General features: G+C 43.5%; 1 protein-coding gene across 5 annotated transcripts in view; it reads left to right on the top strand.

Annotated features, from left to right (window-relative positions):
- Positions 1-17,199, top strand: part of DOCK4 (dedicator of cytokinesis 4) — a 262,514-nt gene that overhangs the window by 150,377 nt on the left and 94,938 nt on the right. For all 5 annotated transcript variants that reach the window (XM_081211364.1, XM_081211362.1, XM_081211361.1 and 2 more), the window contains exons 13-16: positions 1,866-1,991; positions 13,469-13,593; positions 14,065-14,227; positions 16,686-16,792. In XM_081211364.1, coding sequence (XP_081067490.1) covers positions 1,866-1,991; positions 13,469-13,593; positions 14,065-14,227; positions 16,686-16,792 — 521 coding nt within the window. The remainder of the gene's footprint in view (positions 1-1,865; positions 1,992-13,468; positions 13,594-14,064; positions 14,228-16,685; positions 16,793-17,199) is intronic.

Below are 17,199 nucleotides of genomic sequence, written 5' to 3'. Positions count from 1 at the left end.
AATCAGAAACCGGGACAGCTTCTAGAAATCTGGGAGTGTCCCTGGAAAATAGGGACACTTGGAGGGCCTGTTTGCATGCCAGTCTAGCCTGTGTTTTGTTGCTCGGTCCCAGCCCCTGCCAACCTAGCAGTTCGAGAGCGCGTCAAAGTGCAAGTAGATAAATAGGTACTGCTCCGGTGGGAAGGTAAATGGCGTTTCCGTGCGCTGCTCTGGTTTGCCAGAAGCAGCTTAGTCATGCTGGTCACAAGACCCAGAGAAGCTGTCTGCAGACAAACGCCGGCTTCCTCGGCCAGTAAAGCGAGATGAGCGCTGCAACCCCAGAGTCGTCTGCTACTGGACTTAATGGTCAGGGGTCCCTTTACTGAATATTCTTCAGTTGCCTACTTTTTTGGAGATAAAATACTGATGCCCTGGGTTTGCAACATCATGTGATAAACAGAAGCTTGGTGAGTTGTGGCAGGAATCAGACTCTCTTCCTACTTGCAGTCATTGAATACTGGGAAAGATCCATCTCATACTCAGCTGCGTGTATGTGCAGAGAGTACTGTGTGTTTGCAGGAGAGAGTGAATACTGCAATCCACATTCACCTATGCAATGTACATTGAAAGTGGTATTTGAGCAAGTGAAAAGGGCCTTAATCTAACATCCTTGACAGCTCCTTCAAGTCCTGGGTTAAAAGCTGCTTTTGTGGTTGATATGCTCCTGCTTCCTGGGTGAAATACAATTCTCTGAAGGAAGTCTGAGGCAGATGAAAGAAGAGGTTGAAGAAATCTTTAAATGCTAATTAGATTTAAGGTCTTGAACTTTAAAGTGTTTAGGAAGAATAACAGGATTACACGGCACCAGGCAGTGCAGAATATCTTATTATTTTAGCAGACTGCTTCTTTGAAGTAATTGTAGTCTGTATCAAATGTGTCTTTGTCTCTAAGAAGACAATAAAAACACACCACTCAGTTTAATAAATGTCTTAAGCAAAGTTATTTGTTAAACGGTAATAAATAATATGGCCAGTGCTTAAAAAGTCCCCATTATAGTTGTTTTCACATGTGCATTTACACACACACATATGGAATGAGTTGAGAATTGAGTGATCACATCTCTAATGTTAGAGCATGTCATCTGTGGTCCCTTTTATCACGGGCAAAATACCCATGAAAATCACAATAGAAGGTGCTGTGGATAATCTTTCTGGACGAATAGACATCAAAAGGTGTAGCCACGTTGAATATGTTTTGGAAAATTTGAGACTGTATAATACGCATGGGGAGCCTCAGACCTGGAGGCCAAATGCAATCCTCCAGGAGTCTATCTGACCACTGGGACTTTTCTCAGGTCACGCAATGTCCTCAGCCACAACAATCACCATACCACTACTGCATTTAGGTTTCGTATTCTGGTATTTGGAGATGAACTACTGCTTGTGCAAACTAGTTTCTCCTGCACAGACACTACTGCAGACTACAGGAAGGGAGAGAGGCAATTGGAACATGCAAGTGGGAGGGAGTGGATGAACCCAACAGCCGAGCCGTGCTTTTGTTGCTACAAATGAACCAAGCCAATGTCTCTTTGGATTTTGCATGCAGTGTCCCAACTCCGCCTATAATTTTTAACTGTGAAGCCCTTATTTCTGAATGGTGCCCATTTTATTATGGAACCTGATGATCTCTGAAGTCAGTTTGCATGGGAAAATGGATTTCCAATCTCACTTTATGGTCCCCAAGAATTGGTGGTCTATACAGTACCTGTTATTGGCCCTGTGGGTTTATGTGCTGCTTGTCTAGATTCTTTTGACAGATGGCCCCTGGTACTTCTCTGGAAAAGTGAGGAATGACTGATTCTTGACTGTTTCCTTTTCCTTTTATAGGTCTAGCTGTGTCTCTGCAGCTGCTACACGGAGACATTGAACAAATCAGGAGGGACTACACATCCATGTTTACACATGGAGTATCGATAACAAGAAAGCTGGGCTTTTCCAATATTATCATGCCAGGTGGGTTAAAGAACCAAAATGGGAATTAAGGTCCGAGGTGGTTGAAAAGACACTTGTCAGCTGGATCAGGAAGCAGATAGATAGCTAGTGCAGCAAATTGTACAGCAGACTATATATGTTCCTATCAACCCTACTTCTGCAAAGAGGTGGGCCATAGGATTTTATACCAACTGGTTCTTCTGAATCACCTCTAAGGGAAGCTATAGCTAAAGGATCTAATTCCAAGTAAATCTTTGTACTTCTGGTCCAAGCCTTTGTGATCAAAGACCTGATTAGCTGTCTCTGCAATGGAATTTCTGAATGACTGGTAAATCTTACCATGGCAAAAAAAGTTTGTGTGTCTCTGTGTGTGTGTTTTAGGGCGAGCAAAACAGACATCGGGGAAGAACAGTTTAGACTTGAGCATGTCCAGGTAGGCATGATTGACAATGGAATGAAGAAAGCAGGAGTAAAGTTAGGATGATAGGAAGTGGAGAGGTTAGGGCGTCAAAGCAGTTTGATTTAGGTGCTTAGGCAGCAGCTGGCTTGCGTAGACAGGAGTGTGTAGCAAGAATTTCTGGGAGCTTTAACTCTGAGAATCAAATGGAGTGTAGCTATAAATCATCCAGTCCCAGACACAGCAAGTATTGGCAGAGAACCACGAGTTCCTGTTGTTAGATGTTTGGGACTATTGCACACTTAATTGTTGAAAGTTAATCTCAGAGCTTTTAAACAGATAATTCTCATATTTGCTTGGTCTGCATTTTTGCATGATGTACAGAAGCCAGGAAGAACTCATTTTGGATACTACATAGGTCCTTCCTCCCTTTATTTCCTGTTCAGCTTTATGTTGATTGCAGGGGTGAAAGGTTAATCTTCTGCCATGTCCTGATTCTATTCAGAATACCATGCAGATGATTCAAAGAATCTTCTCCCCAAAATCCATCATAAATAACTGCTTGAAATTCAGTGGTTTCTACTAGCACTCCAGCTTTCCTTACCTTTTTTTGGTGTTGTTGTAGTTTGGTAATTTGAGAAAATGTCATCAAGCACCCTGGAAGCTGGTGTAACTGATGCTAATGAGTAACAGCTTTTACCGAGCACCAGGCATCCCTATTAGCTCTATTCCATTCTTTGCTAGCGGTGCATGATATAGCGGCTCTCTGCTGTGCGTTGTCACATTTTCCTCTGGCTGCTATAAATAATTTTTCTTCTTTTGACTTCCCATTGTGAGACACAGTGATGTTCTGTGCCACTATGAAAATGCACATTACAGCGGAGCAGTGTGTGGCCAGCCGCTGGTAGACTTCAGCAGCTATGTATAAGCTGCGCTACTGTAGCTGTGATGGACTTTGCTTAAAAATATAGATTTTGACATCAGCTTGGTAATTGGCTCTATTCTTTTGTGAGCCTACTGAACCACTTTTGTGAGGATACGGCACATGCTGTAAAGGATATTTTTTAATTTGAATAGTGATCATTGTATCTTAATAAGAACGAATGTTTGTTTTGCTAATTGCAGCCAGACAATATGGAAACATGAAAAGCAGAAGGTTATCCTTTTTGTCTGTATCTCCTACAGTGTAGGATAGACTTTGTTCCATGAGTAACACACAGCTTTAATCAGATGGGATGGGCAACCCACGGGATACATGCAGCAGTGTTCGGGAGAGTCACAAGCTACTTTAAATGAATTCAAATCTCCAGGGCCTGGTGAGCTGCACCCAAGAGTACTAAAGAAGTTCACCAATGTAATCTCAGAACCTTTGTCTATAATCTTTGAGAAGAGGGGAAAGGAAGACCCAGATAACTACTGACTGGTCAGCTTGATGTTGATACCAAGAAAGGTCCTAGAACAAATAATTAAACGGTCCATCTCTGAGCACTTAGAAAAGGATGTTGTGATGACTAAGACCCAGCATGAGTTTCTCAAAAATAAGTCATGCCAGAAAAATCTCTCTCTTTTTTTTGGGATAAAGTTACAAGCTTGGTGGATCAGGGGAATGCTGTGGACATAATGTATCTTGATTTCAGTAAGGCTTTTGACAAAGTCCCCCATGATATTCTTGCAGTGAAGCTGGTAAAATATGGGCTGGACAAAGTTAGGTGGATTTGTAGCTGCTTGACCTGGCTTACCGGTAGTACATGTGAAAAAGATATATGAGTATAGTGTGACGCAGCAGCAAAAAATGCTGAACCTATTCTAGCCTGCATCGACAGACGCAGGGTGTCCTGATCAAGGGAAGTCATAGTACTGCTCTATTCTGTCTTGGTCAGAGTACGGTGTCCAATTCTTGGCACCACAATTTAAGAAGGAGATTGAGAAGCTGGAATGTGTAGTGGAGGCTGACCGATATGATCAAGAATCTGGAAACCAAGTCTGATGAGGAATGGTTGAAGGAGTTGGGTGTGTTTAGCCTGGAAAAGAGGAGACTGAGAGGAGATATGATAGCTATCTTCAAATGTTGCACTGATGTTTTGCTTGTGTGCTTCCCATCAGCATTTGGTTGTTCACTGTGGGAAACAAGTACTGGACTAAATACAACTTTGATCTGATCCAAAAAAGCTCTTTTGTTCTTAAACAGGACTATTGTTCCTATATATGTGCAAATATAGTTTGCTGGGAAGAGGAAGAAGTGTCAAAGACTCAGCCATAGGCTTCAAAGTGCAGATACATTTATAATCAGCATCCCAGAGAATATTATGTTGAAATCATTCTATTATGTTGATTTTGTGTATGACCCTTGAAAGTGTCTCAGATATCAAGCAATTAAACCTTAAAGCTTCAGGTGTCAGTATTTCCCAATCAATTTCCAGCTCTTTTTAGACCCATCCTAGACCCCATTGATATAGTGGGGGGGGGAGCCCCTGGAAAATCCTCTTCTCCTTCAACAGCAGTAAATATTATTTTCTGCTTAGGGGCCTTTGTAATTAATCAACACTACAGAGCTCAGATGCTGGGTGTGAGCACCATCTACAGGGAAGTATTTTCATCAGATAAAAGTCTCCTTGAGGAATTGTGTTATTTGAATCTGTTTCTGTCCTCTCTGTACTCACTGACTCTGCTATAAATCAAGAAGACAAAAAGAAGGTGTTGGATTTGTACAACCAGAATGCAGTTATTTGTTTTAAAGGGCTTACCATTATGAGATTTCGCCAAAACTTGGAATGCAAGAGCTGTGCCTTAGATTTTTAACTGTGTTAAGAATTTAATTTCCTGCTCTTTCAGATATTTGCTGTGCATTTGTCTCCTGTTTGTTCCTTGTGACTTAATGAGTGTACCTGTACAAATTGGGTTCTCACATTAATTTTTATTGTTGTTACAGTATTCCAGTATTTATATACCACTTTTGAACAAAATAATGTTTCTGAAACAGTTAAACCTGTTTGGTTTTGGGTTTTTAATGAAAATATAAAACAATTCAGGTTGACTCCCCAAAAGGTTTTATATGTCTCAAAAGGAGCATAAATTAACCTCTTGAGGAAGAGGAGAACATTCCACAGCTTCACAGCCAGAAAAGCTAACAGAAATGCTCCTCCAGAAGGGAGGGTCCCTGGAGCAGAACTGCAAAAACCTGGCAGGCTTATACGGGATAAGAGCCTTAAAGGTTAAAACCAGCTGTTTGCTTTCGGCTCTACAGGTGTTCTAGGACAGGTGTGATCAAATTGCTGGATTCCACTTATTCCAGCGTGCTTCCAGGGAGTCACGATATCTAACTGAAAGCTCCAAGGGTGCAAAACTCTAGAAAGGACTGCATCCTTGTGCTATGGATGCAGTCTCTGTCCCAAAATGAGAACTAAAACCAGGCTGAAAAGGACCAAGAGACGGCCAGAATCACCCGAAAGCAGAATCATTAGTCTCATGAAAGAGAATAATGTTTCACGTGTTCTCAGTTCCTTAAGCAAGAGGAACTTCTAAAGGCGGCCTTTTACTAGGTCAGTTTTCTGGTGACTCCGCATGTATTGGAGAGTCAGTGGTGTTTCATAATACAGTGGTACCTTGGTTGTTGAACGGCTTGGCTCCCGAACAAATTGGCTCCCGAATGCTGCAAACCCGGAAGTGAGTGTTCCGGCTTGTGAGCGTTTTTTGGAAGCCAAATGCCCGACGCGTCTTCCGATTGAGTGCAGGAAGCTCCTGCAGGCAATTGGAAGCCGCGCCTTGGTTTTCAAACGGTTTCAGGATTTGAACTGAATAAGTTCGACAACCAAGGTACCACTGTACCTGTCTGATTACAAACATACAAACATTCAGCATAGGGGGCAGCCACAGATCTAATCTATAAAACATTATCTGTTTCCAAAAGTAACAACAGGCAGTTGTAAGCTCGCCCTGCAAGGCATCTTCCTGCTACCCAGCAATAAAACTCAGCTCTCTTTCTCCTTAGTTGGCTACACTGAAAACTGCCCTATTTTCTCTTCTGCGACACACATACAACAGGCAGAACCCTATCTCAGCCTCTTCCCTGCCAGGCAGGTTTGCCACAAATTTCAGTAACAAGTACCCACCAGCCTTCGAGGTCATTATGCAAGCAATCAAGCTGTGCAGAAACCCCAAGAGAGTCATCTCTTCGCTTGACGCAACCCAATATTATTCCCATAATAGTAATATTCTTCCATTCTTGCAGTCAGTAACTTCTTGCTGATTGCAAAGTCTATAAAATTCAATTGGGAACCCCCCCCCCCTTTACCAGAGTCCTTTGTCACAAAGTTTTTTCTGATTGTGTTAGCTATTGAAAAATAAGTTTAAAGCAATACAGTTAAGTAAATAGGGCTTGAACTATAACCATCCATAAAACTGTTATGATCTGTGGGGAATGTAGCCTGTATTTCAGATGCTGTTTAAATTTTTTTTATATATGAATGAAAGTGGGGACGATGCCTCACATCTGCCAATGAATTTCGGTTTTCCCAAATAAAATCAGCAAATGAACAGGTGTCTGGTCACACTCGGTTCAATAAGTTCAATAAATGCACAATTACTTTTATCGCAGCCACTCCACTCTTTATTTCTTTTTCCTCCCGTGACCTTGATTTATTGGATTCACTGTGTGTTTTGTCAATAAAGGGTTGAGCTTGGAGTGACAGGGAGAACAATGTGCTCATAATGCAACTGTGTTTGATTTCCATTTTGCTGCACTGGCAGGAACGCAACCAGCACCGGGGATTTAATGTGGGGTAGCTGTCAGGAATACCTGTTTCACTTTTGCTCTACAGGAGAGGGAAACCTGTGCCCCTTCAAAATATTTTATGGGGTTCCAACTTTCACCAGCCCCAGCCAGCATGACTAAATGTCAGGAGTGATAAGAGTTGTAGTCCAGCAACTTTGCTAACCAGTCATAGTCTGCCAAGAAAGTAGTATGTGTAGTTTAGAATGTTCTTTAGAAAACAAAACAAAAGAACCCTAACACTTTATTTTGGAAGATGTTCCCAAGTCCAGGGAAGATGTCTTTAAAATTTCTGGAGTACAGTGGTACCTTAGGTTAAGAACTTAATTTGTTCTGGAGGTCTGTTCTTAACCTGAAACTGTTCTTAACCTGAGGTACCACTTTAGCTAATGGGGCCTCCTGCTGCCGCTGTGCCACCGCTGGGCGATTTCTGTTCTCATATATATATATATATATATATATATATATATATATATATATATATATATATTTGCTTTCGTAGATTTTCACGGGTACAGGAATGTAGGTTTTGGTGTCTTCGGGTGTCTTCCCGTGTAAGAGTTGGGGTGTCTAGGCGACGTTTCGACGAGGTCTCACTCGTCATCTTCAGGCTGGTGCTTTCGGCTTCTTGTTCTAGTAACAAGAAGCCGAAAGCACCAGCCTGAAGATGACGAGTGAGACCTCGTCGAAACGTCGCCTAGACACCCCAACTCTTACACGGGAAGACACCCGAAGACACCAAAACCTACATATATATATATATATATATATATATATATATATATATATATATATAATTTATTTATTAATTTACAACAAAACGAAACATACATAAAATTTCACATCCGATTTTCACAAATTGCTTCTTTTCTGGACTTCCTTCAGCTTCTCCGCAAATCATCCATAGTCATTATTTTAAATACGCATTTCATAATTTGTATTGACATTATTTATATCCTTAATTTCCTTTCTCTTGAGACAATACTTCTTAGTTTTTCACAGTGCTTTTTTAAACCCCTCTAGCGTTATCTGTCCCTCACTTATACTTTCCAGATATTCCACAAATTTCCCCCAGTCTTCGGTGAACCTTTGGTCTCTTAGGTATCTGATTTTCCCAGTCAGTTTCTGTTCTCATCCTGAAGCAAAGTTCTTAACCCAAGGTAATATTTCTGGGTTAGCGGAGTCTGTAACCTGAAGCGCATGTAGCCTGAAGCGTATGTAACCCAAGGTACCACTGTATTTAGCTTGTTAGATATTTTATCTTAGGACTTCATTTTTTCAGGGATTGTTGATGATCTTTTTTTAAAAAAGTGGCCATGAACATAATTCAAGTAAAACGAAATAATTGGGTAGCTGACAAAAAGTGTCCAATTATCTAAGTTTTCCAACTCTTTTTAAAGGATTGGGGCTCACTTCAAGTAGACCACTTCTTTTGGTGGGACAAGCTGCTGCCATCACATAACTCCAAGAAGCTTGCACTGACTGCCTATATGCTACCAGGCTTGGTTCAAGGTTTTTGTATAAACTTACAAGGCCCTTAACAACTTGGATCCAGGATATCTTAAGGACCACCTGAATCTTTACATCCCTGCTCAGTCACTGAAGTTTCTTTTTCTTTTCTTGGAGGGGGGGGGGTAGGGAGAAGTCACCATATCCATTAGGAGCAGTGCATTCAGTACTGTGGGCCCAATTCTGTGGAACTCTCTCCTATCTGAGATAATAGTAATAATATTAACATCAATAACAAGAATAATTTTATGCCACCTATCTGACTGCATTGCCCCAGCCACTTTGGGCACCTCCCAACAAAAGATTAAAAACACAGTAAAATATCAACCATTAAAAACTTCCCCGAATGGAGCTGCCTTCAGATGTCTTCTAAAAGTCAAATTGTTGTTTATCTGTTTGACATCTGGTGGGAGGCTGTTCCACAGGGTGGGAGCAACTGCTGAGAAGACCCTCTGGCCCTATAACTTCACTTCTCACACTGAGGTAACTGCCAGAAGGCCCTCAGAGTTTCACCTCAGTGTTTGGGCTGAACGATGGAGGTGTATGCACTCCTTCAGGTATGCAGGGTCAAGGCTATTTAGGGCTTTGAAGGTCAACGCCATTGCTTTGCCAGGCTTAGTTGAACTTCTGGTGCCTGATGAAGACTTATTTTATGTCAGCAAGCATTTTAAGTAATTTTTAGAAGATTCTTTCTAATTAATTTTAAACCAGTTTTATCTCTGTTTCACCTTTTGTGATCCTGTATGCTGCTCAGAGACTGCAGTGATAAGTGGTCTGTGAACAGCTGAAATATGTGAATGCGCATTGATCCATGTACATGGTGTGTACATGTTCTGGGACCATGGAATACCAATTCTACATGGAATGCCAATCTGTGTGACGAATTGTTCACATTTCCAACCACATCCTAAAGCATATTGAATCATCAGTGATTACCTTACTAGGGGATGGAGGCATTTCAAGATGACCTACGTTTGTAATAATAGGGTTGAATCCAACCTAGCCACTGTGCGAGTGGAACATAGTTCTGCTCTCACAGTGTGACTTTCCCTTCCTCTCCTCTCCTCTCCTCTTTGCTACCCTCCCTGTAGCCTGTCACATCTCCTCAAATTTTGCCCCCCTGGGTTGGGTAAGCCTCTAGAGCATAATTTGGGGAGTACGTGGGGACTGCAGGTGGGGAGGAGAGGGATGGGAAGCCCCATTGTATGACTGAAACACCACTTGCACAATATTGGAGCCCATAGTTTTTGATATTGAAGTATTTTGTAATAGGGTATAATGGGAAGGGGGTGTTCATTGTATTAATGATAACGTCTTGTGCATACAACATACATTGGAGGGCTGGGCACCATAACAAATTGGGGGTGTTTGTTTGCCTACCGTTTGCGCCTATATTTTGGGATATGAACCCGGCTGTTCCTAACTACTGCAGACAAGATAGAGGGGCCACCATTCTTTTTCGGCTGTGACTCCAATCTGGTGGAACGCTCTGCCACAAGAGGCTAGGGGCCTGCGGGACTTGACATCTTTCCGCAGGGCCTACAAGACAGAGCTGTTCCACCAAGCCTTTGGCCAGGGCACAGCCTGACTCCCTCCTTTGGCAATCTTCACAGAACTCTAGCCCAATGGTTGCCATCAATTTGATTTGAATTAATTTTATAATTAAATGATTTTAGAATGCTGTATTATTTTATTGCTGTTAGCCGCCTTGAGCCTGGCTTCGGCTGGGGAGAGCGGGATATAAATAAAAAATTATTATTATTGTTGTTGTTGTTGCTATGTGAGCACATACAAAGTCTTCTTACCAAGCTTCTCCACACAGGCAGGCAGTAGCTATGTTACATCCTTCTCTCCAGCTGTTTGGAGTCCTATGTATTGACCTTTCTCTTTCAGCTTTTTCAAGCCTTTTTCAAATATTCTGTGTCTGCTCTTATTATGTATTCTATTGGGAACTCCTCCTTTATATATCTACACTCACTAATTGCCAAATGGCTTTCTTGAATTGAGATTTGGGCTTTGTATTGGTATATGCATCTCTGGGCAAATGCATGTATGCTTTGTTTAAGATCTAGTATGACTATAACAGATTTACACGGGGAATGGATTATGAAGTTATTTCCAGCTTGAATGAGTCTTGATTGTTTTGTGTCTTTAAGCATAGTATTCTCAGTCACTTTAATATTATCTGCAGCATTAATTAAAATGCTTCCGGCTGTGGAATGATGATTCTCCCCCTTAAAATAATACATACAAAATTACCGTATTTTTCGCCCCATAAGACGCACTTTTTCCCCTCCAAAAATGAAGGGAAAATCTGGGTGCGTCTTATGGGGCGAATGCAGGCTTTCGCTGAAGCTTGAAGAGCGAGAGGGGTCGGTGCGCACCGACCCCTCTCGCTCTCCAGGCTTCAGGAAGATATCCGCCGCCCAGGCAGCCCTGTGGGAGGTCCCACAGGGTTGCCTAGGCTGCGGATAGCAGCCTGCTTCTCGGAGCGTCGGGCGCCCTGAAGGCAGAGCGCCCGACGCTTCGGGAACAATTCCGCCGCCCAGGCAGCCCTGTGGGAGGTCCCACAGGGTTGCCTAGGCTGCGGATAGCAGCCTGCTTCTGGGAGCGTCGGGCGCCCTGAAGGCAGAGCGCCCGACGCTTCGGGAACAATTCCGCCGCCCAGGCAGCCCTGTGGGAGGTCCCACAGGGTTGCCTAGGCTGCGGATAGCAGCCTGCTTCTGGGAGCGTCGGGCGCCCTGAAGGCAGAGCGCCCGACGCTTCGGGAACAATTCCGCCGCCCAGGCAGCCCTGTGGGAGGTCCCACAGGGCTGCCTAGGCTGCGGATAGCAGCCTGCTTCTCGCAGCGTCGAGCGCCCTGAAGGCAGAGCGCCCGACGCTTCGGGAACAATTCCGCCGCCCAGGCAGCCCTGTGGGAGGTCCCACAGGGCTGCCTAGGCTGCGGATAGCAGCCTGCTTCTCGGAGCGTCGGGCGCCCTGAAGGCAGGGTGCGCAAGGCTTGGGGCGGCAGCGGACTGCTTGCGCGCACCTAGAAGCTTGGGGCGTGCTGAGGTCAGCGCGCCCCAAGCTTCTGCATGCCGGCAAGCAGTCCGCTGCCGCCCCAAGCCTCCCGCACCCGGCAGGAGGTCCCGCCGGGTGCGCAAGGCTTGGGGCGGCAGCGGACTGCTTGCGCGCACCTAGAAGCTTGGGGCGTGCTGAGGTCAGCGCGCCCCAAGCTTCTGCATGCCGGGTAGAGGTCAGCGCGCCCCAAGCTTCTGCACCCGGCAGGAGGTCCCGCCGGGTGCGCAAGGCTTGGGGCGGCAGCGGACTGCTTGCCGGCATGCAGAAGCTTGGGGCACGCTGACCTCAGCACGCCCCAAGCTTCTGGATTAGCGCAGGGGTCCGCTGACCTCAGCACGCCCCAAGCTTCTGGATTAGCGCAGGGGTCCGCTAGCCCTGGGAGAGGCGCCGGCTCTCCCACGCTAGCGGAGACCTTGCCGGCACGCAGAAGCTTGGGGCGCGCTGAGCTCCGCACGCCCCAAGCTCCTGGTGTAGCGCAGCGCACCTGGGGGGGAAATAAAATTTTTTTCCTTCATTTCCCCCCCTAAAATCTAGGTGCGTCTTATGGGCCGGTGCGTCTTATGGGGCGAAAAATACGGTAGCAACCAGCTTCTAAGACACATACTGCTTTTGTCCTTTGTTCTGTTATAGAGCAATTATTGAAACACAGTTCGCTGCATAGTAGACTTTATTTTGTTCATAGTGCCTGTCGTAATATATTTTTATGTATTAAATAGGATTGTAACCTGGTTAAAGAAAAGTTACTTGAAAGGACCTCAGCTGATTGTATGCTCGCTCCTTCCTCACTCCACCATACAAACTGCAGCATGCAGAAATAGTTGGCTTAACTAATACCTTCAGCTCCCCTCACCCATCTTTCCTCCTTTTCTTTTTTATGATGTGTGTGTGTGCTTTTTTCAGCCCAAGGACCAGATCAAGAATTGGCTATTCACAGGCCATTTAGGGCAGATGGGTAGTGCTATCAGCTGATAGGCATTGGCAGTGGGAACCTTTGAAGTTGTCCATTTGCAAAGTACATTTGCAAACAAATGTTTCACCTTTGTGGACCAGCAAAGCTCCCTGCGAAGGAACAATATTGCTTTGCAGACACGGTTTGATTTCAAAGCGCATCTGCAAATGGTCAACTTCCCAGGGCTCACTGATGGACACCATCAGCAAATCCCTCTTGGGAAGGAACAATTGGGAGTGCACCTCCCACCCACCCCACTTCCAGGAGAGATGCCATCTGTATGTTCAGCCGATGTGGAGAAGAGCCCTGTGTGCATACAGACGGGTGTGTGTAGTGCAGAGGGACCCTGACTGAGCCAAAGGCCTCCCTCACATAAATTGGTATTCGTAGTTTTCTACCTTGCACCAATGGAGTCCTATTGCTGCTAGCGTGTTGTTACACCAGCATGGTTTTGCCAGCTTAATGTACAAGGGGTTTAGGATGAGCCTTACCCTGTCCGGTGGGCATGTGCCTGAGAGGGGGTCATGCTCTGATTATACAATTCTTGCAGAACGGATCCATCTCATCATTACTATTAACTCTCTCTCTCTCTCTCTCTCTCTCTCTCTCTCTCTCTCTCTCTCACACACACACACACACACACACACACACACACACACGGTGTGATTACAGAGTAAATTTTATCTAGCACTCCTTTCTCCTGGGCTTATTACCTGATTTTTATTATTTTATTTTGTTATTTAAAGCGAAGATCAAGGCTGTGTTGTTTCTGCTTGGGTTAATCTTCAACTGTTTCTTTCCCTCTCCTGCAGGTGAAATGAGGAATGACTTATATATCACAATAGAAAGAGGAGAGTTTGAGAAGGGAGGAAAAAGTGTGGCTAGGAATGTAGAAGTGACAATGTACATTGTAGACTGTGGTGGTCAAATCTTAAAGGTATTTTTCTTCTTCAAGCTTTCCCCTTAACTTTTCCTATTGTGTATTTTATTCTAAATGGTAACCTTCTGCAATCAATGACAACCCATAGATTTTATAACAATGTACACAGAGAGAAATATGTACACTACGTATTCATGGGGTCATAATCACAGCAATCAAGCACACAAATTGCAACTTCTAGTTAGGCCTACACAGCTTGTGTGACCAAGCTAAATGCAGCCCATGAATTATACCATGGCCTCCTGGACCTTCATAACCTTGCTTCTTTGGCAGTCCCAGGCAGGCCAAAAAATAAATAAATGAGGGAACCTTATTGAGCCTTTGCTTGAGAAGGTCAACTTTGCTTGAGAAGGTCAATGAAGGGTTGGCAATGTTCCGTAGATGCTTTTGACGTCTTTTTTCCAGAGTCCGTGTTAATTTTGGCTCTAAAGTAATGCCTTTAACCTGCTTTCTTTCTCTCTTCATCAGGACTTTATCTCTTTTGGCTCTGGAGAGCCACCAGCCACTGAATTTCACTCCTTTGTGCTTTACCACAACAACAGTCCCCGGTGGGCTGAGCTGCTGAAACTTCCTATTCCTGTGGATAAATTCAGGGGAGCTCATCTTCGCTTTGAATTCCGACACTGTTCCAGTAAGACCTATTCATAAGTTGTAGTGCTTTGGAGTTGCACTAGGCAGTCTCGGAGCTTTTCAAATGCTTTTCGTGCACACTGACTTAAGACAGATTTTCTACTCTTTGCAGCTTACTGGGAGAGGGAATCACATTTGAAACCAGCTATCCACTGGCATTAACAGCTTTGCCTTAGCACTATCCTGCAGAAAGGGATGGGTTTTCTTCCATAACTATAGAGTGTATGAAACTCTTTACCAGGCTACAGGTATATGTAGCTGTAAAGGTTTTCCTCAATATCTCTGCCATTATTACTTGCCTTTCTGATAGTATTTGTTTTACCTAAATACTTTTCACCCCTATGAGGGTTGGATGTAAATGACAATTCTATCAAACACAGTTGAGAAAAAATATCTGAAATTCTATAAGCTAAAAGCTTCCTGCCTACACAGACTGCTAGGGGAAATAATTGGAAGGTTCTAGAGCAGGGGTGTGTTCCTCCAGATGTTGTTTGACTCCCAATTCCCATATTCTCCACAGGCTCCCCCAGCTTTGTTCTAGAGCAGGGGTTCCCCAGCTGTGGTCTGCAGACCACTATTGGTCCACAAGCTTTATTCAGGTGCTCCATGGCATGTCTGTAAAAATACAATTAAAAATCACACAGCACATTACAAGCAGAAACATCATTACGTGGTCCACCGTGACCTCTGGCAATTTCCAAGTGGTCTGTGTGGGGAAAAGTTTGGGAACCACTGTTCTAGAGAGTTGCAGGGGTTGCGTGCTCAAATAATAGAATTATTAGGGAAGTGACATGTTTATTCCAAAACAAGAGCACAGAAATAGGAGCAAGTAGGTGAATTTTTTTTCTAGAACATTATTCTTTTCTTCAAAGCAATGTAAGGTGATATTGAAGGAGAGCTGCAATTTACAGTTTTAGAAGTCTTTGCCTTCTCTTCTTCAGATCTCTTACATTGGTATGTGGTGAAGAAAATGGTCTGAGAATACAGCTTGCTTCTCCTTATCTCTTGCATACTTGACTGTTGTGGAAAGGGATTGTTTAAAGATCTCTGCAGGTATTAGCTAGGATCATTCAACTCTTTTAGTGACCTCAAGATCTGACTTTAGATTAGTTTCTAGTTTGGCTAGGATATAGATGTCTTTCATCAACTTTTCTTTAAAAAAACCATCACAAATAGTGATGTAAGTACAGAGTATTGCTCTTATGTTCCTAGCAAGCTGGCGCTTTTAAGCATGCTTACTTGAAAGCAAGTTGTTTTGAATTTGAATTTTCTTGCATTTTAAATATATCCAAAATCAGGGTAAGTGTTTTCAAAATAGTTGGTATAATTCTGTACTTTGGATGAGTCAGGGATTGTGCTCAGTTAAGAAAGATGAATTTGAATGACATGTTATTAATTACTTTAGACCCGATGCTGCTATAAGGAAGTAGCTGCCTACAGAGTTTTTGGGAATGATTCCTATCCTGGCCACGAACTATTTCCTGCATAGATTTATGCCATCATGTTGGCCTAGTTCACACATCATGGAAAGCTATAGTTCGTCTTCAGCCATGGCTTAATTGTGAATGTACCTCCCCCTGCTGCATGGGTCCCTCTCAAGCTTACACACCCACACCCTGTGCCTGTACAACTCAAACAAGCCATTGTATGATATCACATTGTCCAAACCTAGACCACAATTTGTTTTAAACAAACTAACCATGAGGACTAAAAATCAAGTTTTTGGTTTATTTCTGACTTAACACTCGCATAGTTTCGGTGTGGACAACATGGCAAGCTGTACTGTGGATTGTTTGAGCTGCCCAGGCACCATGCATGCTGGGAGAAAAGCCGCCTGGGGGAGCTATGCAGCAGGGGCAAGGCACATGTAAGACGGAGACAAACTGGCTTATCACAACATGGAGATGAGGCCATTGTAAGTTTCCTCCTTCACACTCACATGCTCCTGGCAGCCTTTGTTAGTCTCAGTTTTAATTGAAGCATGTCCAAAAGTGTCCTATCGCATTGCTTTCTGTATGAGTTGTGGCTGTTTGCTGGATTGTGTCCTATAAGTAGTTTTGTAGGTTATGGATTTCTCACTATGGCAGAGGGCCTTCTCTGTAGTGGCGCCCACCCTGTGGAACGCCCTCCCATCAGAAGTCAAGGAGATGACCTTTAGAAGACACCTGAAGGTGTCTTTCCTGTATAGGGAAGCTTTTTAATGTTTAATGTTTTATTATGTTTTTATATATGTTGGAAGCCACCCAGAGTGGCTGGGGAAACCCAGTCAGATGAGCGGGGTACAAATTATTATTATTATTATTATTATTATTATTATTATTATTATTATTATTTTCATTTCCGACTTTTGGTTGTGGATGAGTACCAAGTTATGTATGCAACTCTGCTTTCGCTGAATCTATGCATTCTCATTTCCAGCATGGAATATGGTGGATTTTTAATTTATATATGTGTTTCAGCAAAAGAAAAGGGGGAGAAGAAGTTGTTTGGTTTTTCTTTCGTCCCTCTGATGCAGGAAAATGGAAGGACACTGCCAGATGGCACTCACGAGCTCATTGTGCACAAGGTAATTTCCCCTGGAAAAGCAGAGAGAAATGTGATTTATTCAAGAGAAATACTCCAAATGCCTAGGGCTGCCCTTAGATTTAGGCAGATTGAATCAGCTGCCAAAAGAATGCTAGGCTTGTCATTGTGCAAAATATCCTCTCATTTTATCCTTTCAAGCTTATGTTATTGGCTCTTTAAATCTTGTTATGCATTTCAATGCAGTACCTCGTACTGTGAAATTTCCTTATTGGATACTTCTCCTGTTTTGCTAACATGTTGCATCTAGGATGGCCAAATTCCCACCATTATCTAGAAAGTTGTTTTCTCTCTCTCTCTCTCTCTCTCTCTCTCTCTCTCTCTCTCTCTCTCTCTCTCACACACACACACACACACACACACACACACAACCTTTTATCCACAATGAAA

Source organism: Podarcis bocagei (genome assembly GCF_964188305.1).
Source record: "Podarcis bocagei genome assembly, chromosome: 10".
Lineage (NCBI taxonomy): Eukaryota > Metazoa > Chordata > Lepidosauria > Squamata > Lacertidae > Podarcis > Podarcis bocagei.
The sequence above is the reverse complement of the archived record's forward strand: the minus strand, read 5'-3'. Positions and strand labels throughout refer to the sequence as shown.